The sequence below is a fragment of the Apteryx mantelli genome, chromosome 10 (genome assembly GCF_036417845.1).
Source record: "Apteryx mantelli isolate bAptMan1 chromosome 10, bAptMan1.hap1, whole genome shotgun sequence".
NCBI lineage: Eukaryota > Metazoa > Chordata > Aves > Apterygiformes > Apterygidae > Apteryx > Apteryx mantelli.
The window spans coordinates 20673417-20695141 of record NC_089987.1 but is presented as its reverse complement, the minus strand read 5'-3'; the positions used below and the strand labels follow the sequence as shown (position 1 = coordinate 20695141).

At 44.4% G+C, this 21725-nt stretch overlaps 3 protein-coding genes across 3 annotated transcripts in view; 1 reads left to right on the top strand and 2 right to left on the bottom strand.

The window, feature by feature from the left end:
- DUS2 (dihydrouridine synthase 2) overlaps nt 1-613 on the bottom strand; it is a 64339-nt gene extending 63726 nt beyond the window's left edge. Inside the window, exon 1 of the mRNA XM_067302615.1 lies at nt 557-613. The gene's annotated coding sequence lies outside the window, so the exon portion shown is untranslated. The remainder of the gene's footprint in view (nt 1-556) is intronic.
- DDX28 (DEAD-box helicase 28) lies at nt 8-2928 on the top strand. The gene has a single exon (XM_013941192.2). It carries the CDS (start codon nt 8-10, stop codon nt 1655-1657), a length of 1650 nt encoding a protein of 549 aa, XP_013796646.2. The 3' UTR covers nt 1658-2928.
- Nucleotides 2929-5192: 2264 nt separating this feature from the next.
- On the bottom strand, nt 5193-21629 carry LOC106483360 (galanin receptor type 1-like). The gene is made up of 3 exons (XM_013941266.2): nt 20904-21629; nt 19685-19750; nt 5193-5510 (listed from the first exon to the last, which is right to left on the bottom strand). Exons 1-3 carry the CDS (start codon nt 21609-21611, stop codon nt 5193-5195), a joined length of 1092 nt encoding a protein of 363 aa, XP_013796720.2. The 5' UTR covers nt 21612-21629.
- Between the last annotated feature and the right edge of the window lie 96 nt (nt 21630-21725).

The window sequence follows — 21725 nt, the reverse complement described above, 5'->3', positions numbered from 1 at the left end:
GGGCGCCATGGCGCTGGGCCGCGGCCTCCCGCGGCTGCCGCCGGGGCCGCGACCGGGGCGGCGGCCGTACTGCGCGCAGCCCCCCCCCGGCGGCGGCGGCGGCGACAGCGTCGTGCGCATCCCCTGGGCCATGCGACTGCGCCTGCAGCGGGGCCGCCAGCGCAGGCGGGAGGCGGCGGCGCCGCCGCCGCCGCGTGCCGGGCAGCTACTGCTGCGGAGCCGGCGGCCGGAGCTGAGCCAGCCGCGCTCGGTGACGGTGGGGCGGTGGGAGCAGCCGCGCCTGGTGTCGGCGGGCTGGAAGCACCGCAAAGCTTTCGGCGACTACTTCCAGCTGGAGCCCTCGCAGGAGGCGGCCCCGGCGCTGCCGCCGCCCGCCGCCGCGGGGCCGCGCGCCTCCTTCGCGGAGCTGGGGCTGCAGCCGGCGCTGCTCTCCGCCCTGCCGGGGCTCGCCGTGGGCCGCCCCACGGCCGTGCAGCGCCTGGCCATCCCCGCGCTGCTGCGCGGCCGCAGCGCGCTCTGCGCCGCCGAGACGGGCAGCGGCAAGACGCTGGCCTACCTGCTGCCGCTGCTGGACGGGCTGCTCTCGCGGCCGGAGCCCGAGCCGGCGCCCGAGCCGGGGCCGGGGCCGGGGCCGGGCCGGGGGGTGCCGGCGCGGCCCCGCGGGCTCGTGGTGCTGCCGTCGCGGGAGCTGGCGGCGCAGGTGCGCGGCGTGGCGGCGGCGCTGTGCCGGCCGGCGGGGCTGTGGGTGCGCGCGCTGGAGGGCGGCGGCGCGGCGGGCGGGCTGCGGCGGCAGCTGCGGGCGCCGCCGCCGGGCGCCGCCGTGCTGCTGGGCACCCCCGGGGCGCTGCGGGCGGCGCTGCGGCGGCGCCTGCTGGCCCTGGGGCGGCTGCGCTGGCTGGTGCTGGACGAGGCCGACGCGCTGCTGGACGCCTCCTTCGCGGCGCTGCTGGAGGAGATCCTGGCCCAGGCGCCGCCGGCCGTGGGCGCCCCGGGCCCCGCCGGCCCTGGGGAGGTGAGGACCCAGGTGGTGGTGGTGGGCGCCACCTTCCCCGCCGGGCTGAGCCAGCTGCTGGGGAAGTTCACCGACGTGGGCCGCTTCGTCACCCTGGCCACCCGGAGCCTGCACAGCCTGCCGCCCCACGTTCAGCAGAAGTTCGTCCGCCTCAAGTGCCGGGACAAGCTGACCGAGTTGCTGCAGCTCATCAAGGACCGCCGGCCGTCTGCCGGGGCCGTCCTGGTCTTCTGCAACAATGCTAGCACCGTCAACTGGCTGGGCTACATCCTGGATGACCACAAAATCAAGCACCTGAGGCTGCAGGGACAGATGTCGGCAGCCAGCAGAGCCGGCATCTTTGCCACCTTCCAGAAGGGCGAAGTGGACATCCTGGTCTGCACTGACCTGGCCGCCCGGGGCCTGGACACCAGCAGTGTGCAGCTGGTGGTCAACTACGACTTCCCAGCCACCCTGCAGGACTACCTGCACCGCGCGGGGCGGGTCGGACGGGTCAGCAGCAAGGTGCCTGGGGCCGTGGTTAGTTTTGTCACCTATCGGTGGGATGTTGACCTTGTGCGGAAAATAGAGACTGCGGCCCGGAAAAGGACTGATCTCCCAGGCATGGAGTCCTCTATTAAGGAGCCTCTGCCTAAAGTGACTTGAGTCAAGGTGCTCAAGAGTAATAAATGGCCCTGTGGGGACTAAGTCTGGAGCCACTGAGGCAGAGGCAGTGAGCTTAAGCCCGTGAGCTAGGCTGAAGGAATAAAGAAGTGAGTTTCATAACAGGTGGTCAGGTTAGCTTTGTGCACTGTTCTGGAAGCTGCAGCAGTCATTTTCACAGACACTACGACCCACAGTTTTCTGAAAGGAAAATGATAGACAAGTAATAAAATGCCCGTGGAGAAGACCCAAGAATGGTCTCTTCTTATCTGTTGCTTTTGTTTGATTTTGCTGGGATGTTTAACTTAAATTCAAATCAGAGGGAAGTATGCCTGTATGGTGTGCTGCTCTGTTGTATTTCACTGCTTTCCATCAACAGCAACTAAGCATCATTATTAAAAAACAACTGCTGTGACAGAAAAAAAGATGAAATTATTTTTCTAACTTTTTTATAACTTATTCTTTCTGGCCCTGCCATAGCTATCTGTGGAAAGACTAAAGGACAAATTGTATTTGATCCTCTTGTGGCATAGCAGTTCATTCAGAGAATTCTAGACCAGATACTTTGAAAACTGGGTGGGAATGCAATAAAATTCAAGGCTTTTTCAAGCATTTATTTGCCACTTTATGGTTACCTTTCACCTGAGAAAGGGTGTCTGTGCTGCTTTATGTTGTATAAAAACAACAGCAAAAAAGCCTGAAAATGTTTTCTGCTTGTTGTGTTAAAAATTTAAATTTTCTAATTGTGTTTTCACTACAGTAGCTGTTGATACTGTGGTATTTTAGCAATCTACCTCATGCACAGTGTCTTGGAGGAAGGAGATCACTGTGATTATCCTCACTTATCAGTTGGAGAAACTGAGATATAGGTGATCCAAAGTAACTGTTTGGGCCAGTGGCAGAGCTGGGAATGGAGCTAATGTCTTGATTGCAATTTTTTCTATTGTAGACCATAGTGTAGTCTATAGCTTAGGGAGAGCACTTACTTCCTCCCAAGTACTAGGTGCCACCTTTTTAATGCATTGTTCTGCAAAGAGAGAGAAATATGGTGGCCACCATGATGCTGTCTAAAACATGCTTTAATGACATATCTATTCTATGAGTTGATTTTAAAAAAAATATCTGAGAGATGTCTCCTGTGACAGAAAAAAAAACCCAGTATGTAGACTCACAGGTTCTACTGTAATGGAGTGAGTTCATAAGGTTTCTTCTGAATGTCATGTCGTTGTTCTCTTCTGCTTTAAACCAAAAGGATTAAAATGGGGCTGAGGTTATTTCATGTCTAGCTGCTAGTTTGTATCCATGGTAAATAATCATGCAAGAATAATGTTTTAGCTCTGATTTATGTTACAGTGATTTATCACAGCTTTTTCTTTCAGTGGCTGTTTTTTCCATGCTATCCACTTTTACCTTTTCTAAAACTCAGTATGTAGAAATACTAAGCTGGTGAGTGCAAAGGTCAGAAAAGGGCATCTCTGAATCATTGGTTTCGAAGGAAATAAGCCATTGGAGCTGCTCTCATTCTTAATGTGAGAGTAAAATCTGAACAAATAGAAAACTTGCATAGATAATCAATTAAGGATAAGGCTCTAATGAGGCTAGAAATAGTACATGTGCTCTTTTTCACATTGGATGGTAAGGGACGCTTAGGAGAAGTTACAAGCTGTAGTAAAATTCTTCTATACAGTACAAAGCTTTCAACTTCTGTATACATACAGTGGAATAGCAACCCACGGGGAGACTGGAAACTTATATTTTGGACCCATTCATTACACAGGCTACTTGCCTCTCATCTGAAGTTCATTAAACTGCCCATCATTTGATTTATGTGTTCACAAGCAGAAACATCCTCTTCATGAATAGGAGTAGGGTAAATCCCTAAAAAAAGAAATTTGGGGGCAGTCTGTAGTATTTGTATCTGTACAAGTTATAATAATTTGTATAATTTACACAGTCCTATTTCCATTTGTTATATGCATCGTATGTTGTACCACATCTTGTGATCTGCTGAGACATACATCCCTTTAACAATAGTCAAACAAATTATTTTAAATGAAGTGAATTGCATTAAAGAAACTCCAGGTTAGAAATTCTAGTTTTTGCTCGTGTGCTTTGCCTAAGCAATTTCAGGCTGACTCCATCTCAAGAGTCTAATACAAGGCAATTTTCAAAGTTGTACTTCACTGTATTAGCATAAATACTCAGTTGCTGCCTGCCTCCCAGAGAATGTGCAGTGTTAAATATGTTATAGAAATGAATTGTATGTGTTCTGATGGCCGTAACAAGTTGAAGATGTTTCTATGAAGTTCTATTTGGATGTTTTTGATATGCTTTTTCAACATATAATTTGTAGTTTAACTTCTATAACTCTTAAAAACTTCGAAATATTGATGATTGTGTATGAATCTGGAACCGTGTTATGGTTAGGGCCATAACAGCTTAGTCTGAATTGCTGCGCACCAGGTTTTAATACAACATGCACAAGTTACACAACACAGTGGAAAAATAAAGTTCTTTCAGCCATATGCTTCTTAAATTTTGAAGCAATATGCACTTTATGTATTCACAAACAGTAACCTTAAATTCAGTACAAATGCTCTAAACTGATTGTTGCTAGGACACTGTTGATTAAACTACTTCTCTCTAAAAAAAATTGGACCTTTTGGCATTTATATACTAAAGTGGCCAATAAAAAGCTTTGGGTAGATATGCTCAGAGAACATTACATTTACCAGTAAAACCTTTTGTAAACATTGCTTTCAAACAGAAAAATCACAGTTCTCTTAAGCATACTGAGAAATCTCACTTTCCTACGGATGTCCACAAACAAGCAGTTATTAGAGATAGTGATTAACAGTAGCAATAACATTCAGGAGCACAAAGACATTCAAACCCTGAAGTACATAAGCTGATACAGAACCATCAAATGCAGACATCCACATCACTGACAGGTATGTCACGTGAAAGCTTTTACTACCCGATGGGTGAACACTATAGCGAAGCCCTAAAAAAGGTTAGGGACCCCATCAAAGGTATTGAGCTAAAAGTAAATGTAGATCACATGCGGTAAAACTCCGAGCACTTTTAAGAAACAAAGACATATTCAAAGACTTGGTGAATAGACTTTTCCCAAACTGCTGTATCTGTGCTCTCTAAATGTTGTGCCACTCATAGTCCACATCCTAATGAGTGTTTAAACATAATGAGCTGCCGTCTTCTTGTCTGTCCATACTCTACCTGCTGTGTGAGCCCATAGCTCAGCCTGCATGGGCATAACTACAGCTGTGTAAGAGCTTGTCCTCATGTGCACTGCAGGACATTCAGGTATTTCTGATGTTTGTAGCCTGGTGCCATCAGACAAGCTGTGTGAAGTGTCCTAACAGCCAGCTGGAGAAATGCCTCCTACGACTCTGGAAACCTGACAGCGTCCATGTTCTTGCAGACACTGCTCCATGAAGCGCACCTGTATAACTTTTCTACAGATATCCCCCTTTCCCCCTACTTCTTCCTCAAATGTATTTCCACTTGTGAGCCTGCTTTACACATTAGTTGTCGAGTGCGTGGTGGAGAAGTTCTCCATGCGTATTCTCACCAGCTTCTCAGCGGGAACTGGCGGCAAGAAGAATTTGCAGGCGAAGACTTGCCGGCAGGCCTTGCGGAAGTTTTCCGAGAGGAAGGCGTAAATGATCGGGTTGATGCAAGAGTTCCCGTAGGCCAAGCAATGAGAGATGATGCGAAAGGTGAAGGAGATGTTGTTTAGGGGAAACTGCCCAAACTCTGCCCACATAGTGATGATGTGGTGGGGCAGCCAGGAGAGCAGGAACACAGCAACCACAAGCAGCACCGTCTGGGCTGTCTGTAAAAGACAAGATTATGCGTTAAATGGCTGCAGCACTTAAATGAGTCTGCGGTAAGAAGGAATTTGGCTTCCTCTTTTGGTAATGAAGGCAACATGACCTGGGCAACACTGGCCACTGCCAGGTGGACAAATTATGACCATATGAAAAAGGACACTAAAAAACTACTCTCCTCCCTGGAAAACCAGGCTTTCCTGGTTTTGGCTCAGACAACTAATTCTACAGGTGATGGAGTTAGTGCCCATAAAACCTCAAACAGTACAGAGGATATAGCAATAATGCTAACCACGTTATATAGAAGAGCAGAAACAACATGAGGAGGCTGAGGAACATTAGGGCTATTGGAAATAACTGCAGGGAAAAACAATCTTTGGCTTTGTGGAAAGAGCAGTAATGAAGACTGGCCTCCGTGTATGTCTGAGGAGAGAGATTTCTCCAGGAGTTTCCCTTTTTGGAAGAGACCAAGCAAACAATGCACAGAGGGCTTTTTTTTAAATATTAAATGCTCTTCCTTAGAAATTTCCACAGAATATATTCCTAGTCAGGCAATTACTGCAGAGAGGTTGGCCTTGCCTCTAAGACGGCAGGCGCTTTGCAGGGCCGTGCGCTCATGGTGGGCTGCCCCAGCAGCGAGGCTGGCCGCTATGGGACACTGAAATTCGCCCTCCCCCTGCCGCATCCCCACGCTTGGGAGCCCCGGAGCACTATGTGGATGGGGAACTGAGGTGATGTTTTCTCAGAACAGCAGTGTTTAAAGTCACCTGTTAAGTTTAACGCGAGGGGCCTGGAAGCAGCCCTGGCAAGCGGCCAGCTGGCCCCAGGCGTGATGCCCCACACAGCTGCAGCCAGGGAGGTTAATGAGGGCTGAGGGGCCTCCTCATTAAGCCGGTGGTGGTGGGCTGTGTGGAGAGATGCAGTCTGGAAGAAAGTTGGGTAGTATGAGCTGTTTTACTTATTTTAATGTGAAGTTTAGTAGGGTGTTTCTTTGGTTTTTGCTGTTCTTGCTGGTGTAGTTGGAGGAGAAGGGCTGGGGCTGAGGAATCTGGACAGGCAGGGCCTCCCCGTGAAGCTGGGGTGCTGGTGTTTCTGTGTATTGAGCCCAGGCTGCCTGTTGTTCCTCAAGAGGGAAACACTGACCAATGTGGATAAAGCCTTTTGCTGTGAGTATTGCTGTAAAGCTTGTGTTCTGGGGATTGGAAGGGTGTATGTCAAGAAATAACTTGTCCCTTCTTGAAAAGGTGTTTTCTTTCTTGAGTAAAAAATTCCTCAACCTGATATAGTTATGGGACTGTCTAGCAACAAAAGTGTGTCTTTATTTTTCTTTCCCTGGTAGCCTTTGGAGAGGATGAAGGATAACTTTTATTGACCACAAGTTACAGTGAGATGAATCAAACTGTAAGTCACTTCAGCTTCCCTTCTATAAGACCCTGAGGCCCTCAAGAAAGGGACCTCACCTTTCAAGTTTAAGCAGCATAGGGGTGTTGCTTTTCTCTTGTTTTCTACCTAGCAGGACTCTGAAGTTGCTGAGCCCTGCTGGCAGGCCCAGCCTGGCCCCCGAGGGGCTGTAGGGCTGGGGCCCTGTGGTGCTCTTCCCCATGTTTTTGCAGGGCTACTTCCACCTGGCTTTGGGAGCTCTCAAAAACAGTGAGAAGGAAGGTGAGCATCTTCTCGCCTCTTTAATCCCTCCTTCTTGGGATGCAGTAGCTGATGCACAGGAAAGGCATGACTTCCCTCCCCTCATTCACAGCAAGATGTGTGTTTTTCACACGCATCCCTTCAGCTTAAGGTGAAGGAGCGGTAAGTGTTTAGTATTTCTATTTTGTCATTTGAATGAATATAACAATTTGTGAATATGCAGCCATCCTTCTTATAAGGAGAATGTGAACTGCTGTACAAGCAGCAGAAAAGCAATGAAGTCAAAGTCTGATCGATGAAGCCTTAGATTTTATTTCAGCTGAAGGTTTACAGCTTTACTAGTCTAGCTCAGCACTTATCAATAATTCGCTTCCCTGATGTCACGTGAATGACACATAATTACTTTCCTAGAGGAGAGGTAATTTTCTAGTGAACAAAAACTCATTTAATCACTGGTTATAATGGCTGCATCTAGCAGTTGTTTTGCCTGCTAGAGAAATGCCACAGGATTTAATCTCTAGTATTTTAAATCACTCTCTAGCCCTCCATACCTGTTATGTTAAAATATATAAATAGAAATTACAAAGAGTCAAGCTTGCATACATCTTTCAACAAACCAAAGCTACTTAATTTGGAACCTTTTTAAGGAGAAGGGAAAACTTTTTTCTTTTTTCTTTTTTTCTCCCCCCCTTCCCCCCCCCCCCCAGCTAAAATACAACTAATATAACAGCCACTGCAAAACCTCCGTGTTCTGCGGCTTTTCTGCAGCATTGCACGGTTGGCACGACTTGCCAAGTTGAGCATGACTCCCAGTCAGTATTTCCGTAGGGCTCAGGTGGCTCGATAGAGCTGGGCTGAGGCCGGGCACCTGTGGGCTCCCATTAAACCGGGAGGGCAGTTCATCAGGCTTTGCTGCTCCCTGGTGCTCTTGTTGGCTTTGGGCGCAATAGAAACTGCACCATGTTTTAGTAAGTTTGCCCCTCTATCACATGTGCTTGGTCTTGTTTGAAATGTAATATGGGGAAAATACGGAAGTTATTCTTTGAGTAGCAGAACTAATGTGAAGCCTGGTTTCCTAAGGGACTGTGTCTTAGATGGATTCTGTGGTGTCTCAAAAGACAGTAGTAAAATTAAAATATTTTCTCCTCAGAACATTCTCAATTTGTCCCTTGTCAGTGGCTCTTCCGGTATCTTATAAAGTTTCACTCACATGGAGTCTTTACTTCAGTGAGGGCTTTTCCCATCTTCCCATATCAATGAAACAGGTCTAGTGTTTGTGAATGTACACTGACTAATGGGAGGCATTTGTGGTGCAGGCTAGCTACCGAGGTCATGTTCTGGAAATAATGACGGCGTGCTCCAGGGAGAAGCAGAGCTGCGTCACTTCAGAGCAGAAAGAATACAAGGTAGTTAGATCTTGGTGCAGAGCATCTGAGATCATATCCAAAACCTGTTTGCATTCACATACATGAGCACCTGTGGGAGATGCTGCTTAAATTCTTACAAATATGTCTGAAACATTCGTAAACTGGCTTGTTCCAGGAGATTGGGGGGGGGGGGGGGCTTTGAGATACAGGGTGAAAAGGCAGGAAATCCATTTGTCTTCCAGGTTCTTCTGTTTCACTTCAGTAATAGCTCTATGATGCTCTTGAAGTTTTCTACAATTGTTTAGAACTTTAAAACTCTCTTGTGTTTGTGTGTGTGTGGTGGTTTTTTTTTTTTTAATTATAAAATACTCTAAAAGCCACTTGCAGCTCCATGAAGCTGTTACATTTGTGTTCAGAAATAGCTCTTTATTAAATCTCTGACTAGGGCCTACTTCATCTAGACAACTGCAGTTAGATCAGGTCCTTTGTATTGTTGTGACCTTCCCAAGTATGGTTATTAAAACCTGCTGAACATGAGGGCACAGTAGAATTATAATTATTGTTTGAAATAAACATTTTGTCTGGTCTTTTTTCAGAATGAATTGCACTAAAATGCTTAAAGTGTATTCTGCTTGCTATGACAGTAGTAGTGTGGGCTAAAGGTGCTTTACCTGGAAACTGTTTTATCTTCCTGGTGTTTAACCACACAGAAAAATCAATGGCATTATGAAGAGGGGTTTTCCCTCTGTGGGATGGGCACCATCTTTACTATGCTTGCATATGGCCTACACCAATGATCTCTTGTAATAAGATAATTATTGAGCTAGAAGTACCACCTTAGTTTGTTTTAAGTGTGCATTAAGAACTAAACGGGCCGGCAGAAGCTGCAGGAGCTGTCTGTTAACACCTTGAGAAAGATGCTATTGCATCAGATCAAGATTTCTGTGCGGATAAGAGAAAGCATCTGTCTACAATACAAGAAAAATAAACACACAGGGATTTCTGTCAAATAAGCCTCTTGAGTAAGCTTGTATTAATTTTGAAAGGCAATAACCTGTGTGTTCATCCTGTACCTGGCATACTCCGAGTGCATCCCACGTATGGTTCACAGACCAGAAGACCTGCCTGATGCAAGGTGACTAAGCATGTTACTGTGTGAGTGAACAACCTCTTCTCCCCAACTTCCTAAAACTGACTCCACTGGGAATCGGGTGATATCCTTAATAATGTACTGGTATGGTCAGAAATTGATGGGACTGAAAGACAGAAGTAGTGGTGTTGTGGGGACTAGCTTCCCTACTGTGCTATGATGGGTACTAAAGAAATACTAATAAACAGGTTCCATTCTTATCTCTCACCAGCAATAATAGTGCCACTTTTTTCCTCCTCTGCCAGTGTTAGGTAGCTTAGGCTTGTTACCAAGGCAACCTTTCATAGCATCCTTCTGCTTAAATTAGGGGGCTACAAGCACTGAAGGCTTCTTTTGAATAAGGGATATATACCCAGGGTCTTTTTTTCTTTTATTGTGAAATAACGAACCACACATTCGGCATAGAGCTGGTATTAAAAAGTGGATTTGCAGTTGCTATGTATTAGCACAAAGCTGTTCCTGAGGTCCAGCTATCTGGGATTTTACAGGTGGAAACATAGGTAATACTAGAGCAATAATATATGGGATTTGTGACACAAGTTCCATTTCCAAAACATGTTTCTTCAGTCTATTCTTTCCAAGTTCAGAAATATCTAGTTAAGATAGAAGAAACTGAAACAAAATATTGCTTCTGGCTTTTAACATGGAAGTTTTTCTGAAGCTGAAACTAATGCTAATGTAGCCTCTGACTAGTGGTTGGGGAGTGATCCGAATAGCTTGTGTGCTGCTCGAGTTCGTTAGTGGACTGTGACAACTTGCACAGTTAACAGATTGACTGGGCACAGCTAAACCAACAGTAACGCTAGACTTCTGGTTCATCTCTGAAGTTTCAGTGGGGGTGTAATAGAAGTGTGTAACAGGCATTAGTGAATTATCTGACTGTCTCTTATTCTAAAGGGAGGCAATTAATATTTTGCACACCTAGAAATCTCCCAAGCAGCACCACAAAAGGAGCTAGCAGCGCATTATTTGTTGTGCAGACAAAGCAGGCATGCTTGGAAGGTATACAGTGAATCAATGGCAGAGCAGGGAATAGACTAGCAGTCATAAATAAATATATATTTATCTTTTTTTATCTTTGTTTGTCAGATAAATAGATGAGCTTCTCCCTTATTGTTTCTTCCATGCACAGGCTGCCTAGCATTTACTTGCACATTCCTTTGGCATCTTTCCAGGTGATTTGGCTGTCACCTCTAGCTCTTCTGCTTTTCTATGTCTGTTTTCTCCTTTGATCTTCAGCCCTGGACAAACTATTTCTTGCTTTCAGTCTTCACCTGCCCTGCAATAAGCAATGGGGAAGATGTTTAAAGATGCTTTTTATGGGAGATACCTCATTCTCAAGGATGATGAAGTCTTTAGCATTTAATTAAATGTGTTTGGAGCTGTTACTCTTGATAAATTTCTAATGAAGTTGCCTCAACTTGTCAGGCAACTTGTCAAGGGCAGAATGAGGGTTGTCCCCTAATGAATCAAGCCCTCTGAATATTCCATTGGTTTGTTTATTATTAGCATACCTTTTCTTGGAGCTGATCAGACCATCTGTTTGTACTGCATGCCTCAGTCAAACAGAAATGGGAAGGAATATTCAGTAAGGCTTTTATTAAAACAAAACCTTCTCACTAGTTTGCAGAAAAACTGGGCTTATTAGTGCAACAACTGCTTTTTGTTTTTTCTTTCTTCTTCTTCTTCCCTTCCCTTTCCTTCCACTGAAGGAAGAAGTACAAAGAAGCCTGTACCTGCTCTTCTGCACTGTCTTATTAGTAAATAACAACGGACCCTTCCTTTATTACTACTGTTTGGGAGGACAGGAGATGCAATGAATTTGTTTTGGACTTTGAGTCTTTGTTGCCCTCACTCCCCTAAGTTAGTTTCTATAAATGTACTGCTGTGACTCCAAAGACAAAATTATTGCTGCTGCTTCACACCGTACCATGCTTCCTCAGCAACTGTGTGTCAGCCATGGCTTTTCTCTTGACTTTTAATATGAAGGCTATCTGATCAGGTGATTTATTGGTGAATTTATTTCTCCTGTTACATTTGTCTCTAACTTGCATCTCCTTTTCCTTAAAGTTTGAGAGACAGTTGGTATGTGTTTTGATTGCCGCAGACTTGGATTTGTAGAAACTACAGAGCTTCTGCCTTGGCTGTATAATGGACTTCTACAGCAGCGAAGTTGTGGCAAAAATATAATGAGCAATGCTGCTCTAAACTTTCGGTTTTAGATGTTGCAGGTACACTGTGTCAGTGCCCAGGGAGGACGTGTGGCTCGGCATGCTGCAGCACTGCACTGCTGGAGGCTCTTACCAGCTTCTCCGAAGGAAAACGGTGTTTGTGGCCCTTGATTCTGGGAGCCTCTGTTTTCTGAGCACAGAAATCGGTCAATAGCATTCCTTTGCTCAGAGTTTCTCTTTAAGCCAATGTGCAGTGCAGAAGCTGTCAGCTTCTTATTTCTTTCATGGTGTCATGTTCTTCTCTCCCTTACTCACAAATCTGACTCCCACTGTCGGATTTGACTGACTCCCACAGTCAAATCTGACTCTCGCATTTGTGAAAATCCTCTTCCTTTTTGTCCATAAAGCTCTAACATCTGAAAGGTCCCAAAGTGTGTTCTGGACTCCTTACACATTTAGCACTGAACTATAAGCATGTTTCTGGTTTTGAACAGCTGATTCCAAAAAGACTGTGCCTATCCTTAACCAACTTAAATATAGGGAAGTAGTTTCTTTTGCTTCAACTGAGCCCATAATGAAATGATCTTTCTTTCTTAAGAAGCACTTTGGTACCCTTTGGTCTTTCCTCCCCTTGTTATTACACATGGGCACATATTGGAATGAGCTGCTCTTTAGCAATCTGAAAGCCACACTGGTGAGAGGAGGAGGTGGCAGTGGAGGTGGCGGCGGGGGGGAAATGACTTCCTTTCCTGCCATCAGAGATGGCTGTCATGAAAAAGACGAGGGATAAAAACAAATAAATTTGCAGTGGGTTGTCTGTTCATCTTGTCTACTTGCACTGCATGCTGAGATGGACTCTTCCTTTCCTGGGAGCTTGCTGGTGGTGTTCTGACTGCTGCTCTGCACACTTCTCCAATTCTGTGATTATGCCTCTAATCTCCTCTGCTGATGCTCTTAATATTCATCCACTTTGTATTCATAAATGCTTACAAGCATTATGACACTTCTATTATCTACTAATTGGTAATGATGCTCTCTAATCCTGCTACTCTAGGTTATTGTTAGCAAAACAACTTGCAGGGTTTCACTTCTGATTAATATTTGTTGCTAGAAGGATCCCAGGACCTCCCATGCTCCTTTGCTGTATTTATTGCTGTTCAAGTGCTGAAGCCTTGAATATCGCAATACATACTTAAGGCTGTACAGAAACCTTCCACTTGTGTGAAGTCAAAGTAGTTCAGCATAAAAGGAAGCAAATACAGTTGCAGCTTTCAAGTTGCATACAGTTGCTGGGACTCCTCAGTCTAGAAAAGACACTCGGGGTGGGAGGGAAGGAGACCTACAGAGCTGCGAGATGGAAAGAGTGACCATGGGTTGACTGTCCACTGTCTCTTTTCATATAAGAAGTGATGCTAGTAGGAAGCAGGTTCGAATCTACTAAAGCAGTGCTTAACCCGCAGAACCTCTCACCTACAAAAGCTTTGACTGTCTCCTCGCAATCCATGGGCAGACACTTGAAAGAGAAATCCAATGAAAGTTACTTAAAAACAAACTCGGAAAATAGTTGCTAGCTGGGAGAATACTTGGGAGAAGTATGGCATGTCCTTGCCCTGTTTCCTTGGTTATTCCTCTGTAAGGATCTAATGACAGCCACTGAAAATGGGGTGCTGAGCTAGCTGGGCATCCTGTCTGAACCAGTGTATTTCTTATCTTTTTTAACTGATACCATGTGAGTTAAAGGAGACTGGAAGAGCAGATCATAAGCTTTGCAACAGAATCTAGATGTAACACCAAAACAGAACAAAAGCACTTATTGTACCTAAACTGAATATGAAATAAATAATAGCTGCAGCATCCTGATATGTGGGGTAAAGATGCAGGGTGGGGGTGCAAGTCTGACTTTTTGAGCAAAAGGAGGTCAGTAGGTATGCAGAGACCAGGACAGTTCAAGCAAGTCACATTGAGAAAGCTGGTGCAAAATAGCTGTGAAATTTGCATTCTCGGACCCTTTTTTAAACTTAAAAAGGCATTTTGGTTTGTTAGGTTTGCGATGCTTGTTTGTCCTTTAAAAATGTACAGGGCAAAACTAAGTAAACAGTGAAGAACCCTGGTGTGTTCCAGAGGCCAGCAAGACACCACAGGACCATTTCATGATCAGAATAGACCTTGGTTTGCATTCATTTCCATTATTAGAGTGTCTTATTTATTGCAAATGTATGTTCAGAGTTCCTAGGGCTTGGCTTTTATGAAACACTTTTCAACACTGTCAGGTAGGAAGTTGTTAGATTTTCCTTGGAGTCAAATTACAGACTTACTGTATTCTGCCTAATGCAGAAAAGAAATAACTGAAATAAGGTATGTTTGGGGTAGAGAGGTGCATGGGATTTCTTATTGCGTGGTCTTGCTGGCCTGCCTCAACAAACAATTATCCAAAATTGCAAAGGGTAGTCTTCAGCATCACGCCATCTCCATTTTAAGGCTGGCGAGCTTGTGCAGCTGGCATGGAATTAAATGGGCAGGCTGACACTTATGCCTCTTTTCTGCTGCTGCAAGCACAATCTAGATTGGTTCTTCATGTGTATTTTCAGTCTAAACTTGTAAAAGTATTAAACTTCTGCCTTGATCTAATGCATAGATATTACATATAACTAGAAAAGCATATTAAATTGAAGATGTCCAGCACTGACATTATAAATTGCAAGCATATATAAAATATGTGCCAAGTAGGAATCTGAATTAAAGGTGAAACTCTTTTGATAGCAGAATATGAAGTCGGGACGTATCAACCTTCGTGCAAGTGAAATTTTTGAAAGCTTTCAAGTATACACAAATTGAAAAAGGTGCAGTAGTTTGAACATAATCTTGCTGTAATTTAAAAGCTTACAAACAGCATCCCAAGCACAAACCTGTTTGTTTTCTTTGTGATGTACAGAAGCCTGGAGGGTTGTACATCATCCCTAGGACTATTAAAGACAAACTTGTTCTACTTAGCATGTATTTGGGCACTGACTCTCAGGGGTTGTAGGGGAGGGCTGTCTGAGCTCTCTGGGTCCTCGCAGATGACTGTTATGATGTGACCTTTAAAGGGAGAGGTTGAACTACAGTACCAAGGATCTGGGCTCTGTTAATATACTCCATGTGTTCAGAGGGAATTAAATCCAGTATTATGTGTCTGTCTTCTAATCTGCTGCAGCAATGCAACTAGGAAAGTCTGGTGTATGCTGGCACAGTACTGGGACTGTTAACATGGCCATGCTATTATTATCTCTTCAGAAGCAACCCTAGGTCTACATCTAGCGGTGTCTCTCTCTTCTGTAAATGCTGGCCTTATCCAGATTTGCATACGGATCTGAGTTTCATAGGATGCCTCTATAGCAGACCAAATATCAGGTCTTCTCTGACCTTTCAGGTGGCTTCACTTCGGACTTGTCCCTGTAATACTTTCCTACACATGCATTTCTGTGTTCAGTGACTCTAACCATGTGAATTAGGTTGATGCCTTTTCAGTCTACTATCAGTGCTTCCAGGATTTGGGGGTAGAAGGGCTGGTAACATATCAAGACTCCAACAAGGTCAATGAAAGCTATAGATCCCAGATCCCTAATCATGCCATTCCTCAAAATCTTATGCAATCCTGAGGGTGCTGGGTGGATGTGTTGTGTGTGTGTGGGGGGGGGGGATGTTTTTGTTTTTTTTTAAGCAGTCTGTAATGGACAGTAACAATGATGCTGGGTTTTCAGCCACCATCTGGAATGCTGTCCCAAGAAGTCTTTCCTAAACCCTGCTTTTTCTATAAACTGTGTTTTTAATTTTGAAGTCTTCTGACCTTGAAGAGGCTGTATAGCGCAAAACAGGCCAAGTGTTGTATTTTCTGGAATTCTGATCGGCAAACCCATGGAAGCTCATGGCAAGACAAATCATTTGCAGTGGTGATGCAGGTGACCATTTCACTGGCAACTCTTGATCAACAAGGACCCTAGGCTTGAAATTTTATTCTTTTGAAACTTTTACTCATATATTTAGCCCAGCCATAGGTAGCAAGATCTGTGCAAATAGCTGTTCGCAAAACTTACTGCTTGATCTTAAAAACAAAACAGAAGGCATTCTGTTTTGGATGGGAGGAGGAGAACAGCTCGTGTCCTACTTTCTTGAAATTATAGGAATGAAGTAGGATGAATCTGCGTAGTCATAGTTCCCACCTGAACTCTTTAGTACCAGTATAGTGCTGTTTTCCATCTTGGTGTGGTCAAGATGCACATTGTGAATTAGCAGATGCGAATCGGGTAACTTTATCACCTCACGTTAAAAGATCTTGCTTCTATGTTATGCTTTCTTTTGACTGATCAAGACAATTAGGGTTTGGCCACGGAAATCACAAATATTTCATAAAGCTAAATATTCTGTATATGCTAAATTAACCTTTCAAACATGGAGCAAGATTCACTTGTCAGACATCTTGGAGCAAAATAAGCAAAAGCTGTTCACTGTGTCTCTGAACTTTATGAATTAAAAACAAACAGAAGTACTTGTCACTAATAAACCAATTAGGCACAGATGAAGGAAGCTAATTTAACAAAACTGACACACACATACAAATCTCCTATTAGGCTGTAGCGTGAAGTGTTCTTAAGAAGATCTGCTCTAAATGATTGACATGATGTCTTTCAAGTATACTTGGAAAGCACACGCAGAAATTGAGTGTGTTTGCAGCCTACCTAATAAACACTCCTTATAAAGTGCTGAAAGAAGTGGTCAAATCAAAAAATAGTTGGAGGAGGGACACTAAAGAGACTGCCTGGCTTGCCAAAAGGTTAGATGGGCAGTTTCTGAACAGAGTGCTGAATGGGACAAACTATGGAAGATGACATGTGCATATACATATATGCATACAGGTGTATGTGTGTATAAGGAAGGATGTATTTGAATTTGCTTTCATCTGAACAGACTACCTGTTTAACCAGCCCTAACTCTGCCAGAAGGAACAATAATTGCTACTGAGGGCTCTAGAATTACAGCCAGGTAAATACTTGGGGTGGGGGGAGAAGTGCTCTGCCATTAACTTATTTGAACAGGCTGAGTCAAAGATACCTTTTAAGATTAGTTTTCTCAGTCATACCTAATTGGGAAACCCAAAGCTGAAGAAACCAGAGAGCTGTTTTTCATCTAACTACAGGTCATGTCTGAAAATAATGCAGAGGTACATTCTAAAAAAAGACCATCGTAAATGATATTCTGTAACTTACTGCTTTACAGGTAAGATGTCACTAGCAATTTTTGACAACTGGTAGCATTCCATTCATATATAGGTAAGGAAAGGGGAGGGGGGGGATTTAAAGCATGCAGATTGTTTAGGGATTCGTAGATTTTTTTGGCCCCTAAAGCAACTTGGCAAACTTGTGAAGTCTTGAAATTGTCCTAAGCAAAGGATAGTGCTTTTTAGCCCTTTATTTGCTATAGTTTAAATGAACAAAATCATCGACAGGTCTCTGGCCACCTCTTGTGGCAGCTGCTGGAGTCAAGGCAGGCTGTGTCAGTGTCTCTTAGGCACATCAGCTTCTGACTGTGCTTTCCGCTTGTAGTCTGTGCTGTCTGCCCAGAAATTAAACCCTTGTTGCTCAAGTTTTAACTCTCAGTATATCTGTTGCAGTACCAGATTTCAGCAGAAATTCAGTAGGCAAGATAAAACATGGCATCCTTCAGTGTAATTTGTTTCACCTAGGTTTGGTGGTGGTGCTCCTGTAGCAGGCAGCACATAGCAGCTAATTGTTGTGTAATTTTTTTACCTTAGAAAAGGCAATTTGATTCAAATCGATTCCAATAAACATTGGAAGCTATTTGAAATTAGATGAGCTGGATTAATAACATTAATCTCAATAAGGTTCAGGAACAAGCAGATAAGCGAAGTGATATTGTGAGGCTTTGTTTACTATGGGAACTCAGCAACTTAGCACAGAAAACATGATCGAAAGCCCTCCAAGGAGGAGGAGAAAGTAACTCATATGTCAGTGAAATATTGTGTGTGTGTGTATAGTGTATTATTGGTAACTTCTGTAGCCTTTCTGCATTGCAAGGTAATATTGCAAATTCCAGTTGACTTCTATCCTTACAGGCAGTGTAGGTGCGTGACCAGTTAAGGAGCGATGCATGCCTCCCGTAAGTATTGTACCGACAAAATTGAGTGTATGTGAGTGAATGTAATCTAGTAGCAGAAACTAAATATGATCTGTAGTTAAATCTATTTGGGATTCACTGGCATAAAAGACTGGCAATACTCTCTGTAATAGCTCTAAATTAGCTAAAAGCAGCACATCTTGCAGACAAGACCATAAAAGTGTAGAGCAATGTTACAGAGGATATACCTGAAAGATAGTAGTATTTTAGTATTAAAAAAAACATGACTTTTGTTTGAAATATTACCATAGCATCTGAATTGCAAAGTTAATCTTTCTAAAATACATGTGCTTTTTCCTAAATAGGTTGATCATGAAGATGTCTATGTTGATAAGCGCTGTAAATTCTTCTGTGGTACCATAGCTGCATATGAAATGTTAAGTTACTAAGACTGGTTGCTCTCTGAGGCAAACAACAGGTGGTTCTGATTTGTTTAGGAGTATAATCTTTCTGCCTCTGTTACCCAGCTCTCTTTGGAGACCTGGGAATCACTAGAAGTGCAGGATTAGGTTGTTAGGCAGGATAGCTGCAGCATGCTGAAATCTAGGGTCTTGAACCCTGCGTCTCATGAGTGACTTGGCTCCGCAGGGGAGTCCTCGGCCGCCGGTGGATAATCCCTGGCTGCAGCCTGTCGTGCCCAGAGATGGGTAAGGGTTTGACGCCTCCACAGCTCACTGCAACTGTGGGGCCCATGTCTGGCTTTGCAGGAGCCAAACCAAAGCCTTGCGATGCTTTCCACGTCTTGCGTCCTTTTTCAATCGAATAGCCACATTTGCTGTAATGATCCTCGTTTTGCTCATAGGAAGGATCACAGCAATGCACGCTTGGGGTGTGCGGTCGCTGCGCCGCCAGCGTGCTGTGACCAGGCTGCGCTATCAGCAACTAATGATAGTGCCCCATTGCCTGCTGTCTTTGGCTAGCCAGATAATTTATGGCTTTGCTCATTGCTGTGCACACAATAATTAAAACGTGACTGGCTGGAATAACAGTTTCTGCTTTCATGTCAGGTAAATCTGGTATAGTGTCACTGAAGTTGGTGAGTTTTGCTACTTGAAAACTTCTATTAACTGTGGCTTAATTACTCAAAAGTAAATTATTCTAAATTTTTATTTATTTATTCTGAATTTCTATTCTATTCTTAAAAGGAAAAAAAAAATCTATGCGTAATGTTTTCCTCAGCAAATACTTCCAGTTCTGCTGATTTCAGAGAGCTTGAGCAGGGATAACTGTGAGGTTTGGCTGGCAAAGGAATCAAAAATGCTGAGCAGGTCCTGAATCCACCACGCACTTGGAACAAAATCTTAGTAAAGATCTTAAATGCAAACTGCAGCAAAACCAAGTTACTTCAGTTCCAGGGTTCTTCACATTTTGCTTTTTTGCTTGCTGAGGTGTACTAAAAAACTTAGATCTTTTTGCAGTCTATTATAGCGCAATAAGTCAAAAGGCAGTCCAGCAAGCATGTATATAGGGATGAATATAGCAATTAAGTAATGGTGTTGTTTTGTACTGTGTCTATAAAGGTATAACAAACTCAACCTCAGTCTGAAACTTGAGCTGAAAAACTAGTACATGAATGACACTTTCAGTATGTGAATGAAGCTTGAATAGCTATTAGTTATTTTGGAGACCTGCTGTGCCTATTACATTGTAGTCAATATACAGATGAAACAGACATTTACCTTCTTCTTTGATCTCTCTGACTTCTTGGAAATGTTCTTTACTTTTGTATGGAGATGATATAAAACCTTAAAAAGAAAAAAGAACAATATGTTGAATGGGAAATTGAATGGTATGTGTTAGTATTTGAACTTCTCAATGCATCCAGAGAGTCATAAGAAACTTATGAGTTTCTGCTGGGAAATTCTCCGTTAACTACACTTACATTAAACCTTTCAGAACCGGGTTGTGGCATGGCTGTAACTTGGCAATGATTATACTTTGGCCTTTGGAGCTAAAAGTCTAAATTACCTAATTAATTACCCCTAATTGATTAACAAAAATGCCTCTATTAAATGTGGCTCCCCTTCTGGTTGCCAGTGTGCTCACCAAGGGCAGGAAGGGCACAAAACCAGCTGGAGCTACTGTGATGGGAGTTATGCCCTCCAATGCAGGGTACTTGGTTTTATCCTCCTGTGACAAGCAAGACCTGAGGCTTAGAGATTTTTAGCTTAAATATAAGTGCCTTGTCCTGGAAGTCTGCTTCCTGGCAGTTCCAAGCTAATGCACAACACGGGATTAATTGAAAATTCACCGAAAACTTACTCTGTATGCCAATACAACTTATACTCTTACTGTCAGTCTCAAACGCACTTGAGATTGGTAAGGCAAGACCAAAAACTTCAGTGACGGCAATCCACAAGAAGAAAGAAAGAGATCCCTTGCCAAATAGAACTCTGATGCTGAGACCTTTTTGCAAGTTTTCTGAGGTTTGTATCAAAAAAAAAAACAAACCCAACACCAGGGCGAGCTGTTTTTAATGCAATTTCTGTACATACTGCACAGTTTCTCCCAGCACTGGCTTCTTAACCTAACAGGAACAAACATTTGTTATCAAGAGAGGACAAACTGACAGGAAAAACAAGAGTCTTTAGGGGACTCAGGTGGCAGGCTGGGGGTGAGCTTGCAGCAGTTCAGTCATTTGTGCCTGAATAGAAATATTTGCAATCCTTTGGGGGAGCTGGGTAGGTGGGTTGATTTGGTTCCCCCCCCTTCTCTCCTTTTTTTCATTTGCTTCTCTCCCCCTGCCCCAGAGAAGGAGTTCCTCCCAAGAGGGGATATGAGAAGGATTGGATCTATTATTTGCTGGTTGGGTAGCCTCAGTGTGTAAATCCGAGCCACCAAGAGTCTGAGGATACCCTTTTCATCTGTTTGAACTCTACTCACAGCCCTTTCACCCACCTTGGCGTAGCAGCAAGTGATGAGTGCCAGGGGCAGGAGGTATCCCACCACCAAGATAGTAACCTTGTATGTCTGCTTGGCTGTTGAACCATCTGTCCAGTGCTCCCAGCAGAAGGAGCTGTTGGGTGCTTGCTGATGGCCACTCACAAGGGCCTGGTGCTGAGCCACAGGGATGGCAATGAGGAGAGACAGCAGCCAAATGACGCCCACACCGAGGGCAGCATTGCGTTTGCTGCGGATGCAGGATGAACGCTTGGCGTGAACCACAGCGATGTACCTGTCCACGGACATAGCCACCAGAGTAAAGATGCTGACCAGCATTGTCGCCATGGCCAAGTAGTGCACCCACTTGCAAAAGAAGGCACCAAAGATCCACTCTGGCAGGGAGTAGATGGTGGCCTGGAAAGGGACGCAGAAGAGCAGAAAGGAAAAGTCTGCAATGCTCAAGTTCAGGATGAAGATATTGGTGGCGCTGCGTGATGGGCGTCCCCCAGGCCGGAGGCGCCCTAAAACAACCAACACCAGTGTGTTCCCCACCATTCCCAGGAGGAAGATCAGCCCAAAAAGCACTGGTACAATCACCACCTCGGGGCCGCTGCTCATTGCTCCTGACCAGCATGGCGTGGACTCCGTTTGGTTAGTCTTAAGGCTGCACTTGTGGGTGTTGGCTCCGAGGGAAAGCACCAAGTCGTTGTCTTGCTGCTCCATGGAGCCGGGCTGCCCGGAAGGCAGGGACCGGTTACTGTAGCCCTGACCCCTGTGGGACGGGTCTGTGTTGGTGGTGGCCAGAGGCTGAATGCTTGGGTTTTCTGATGCTCTGTG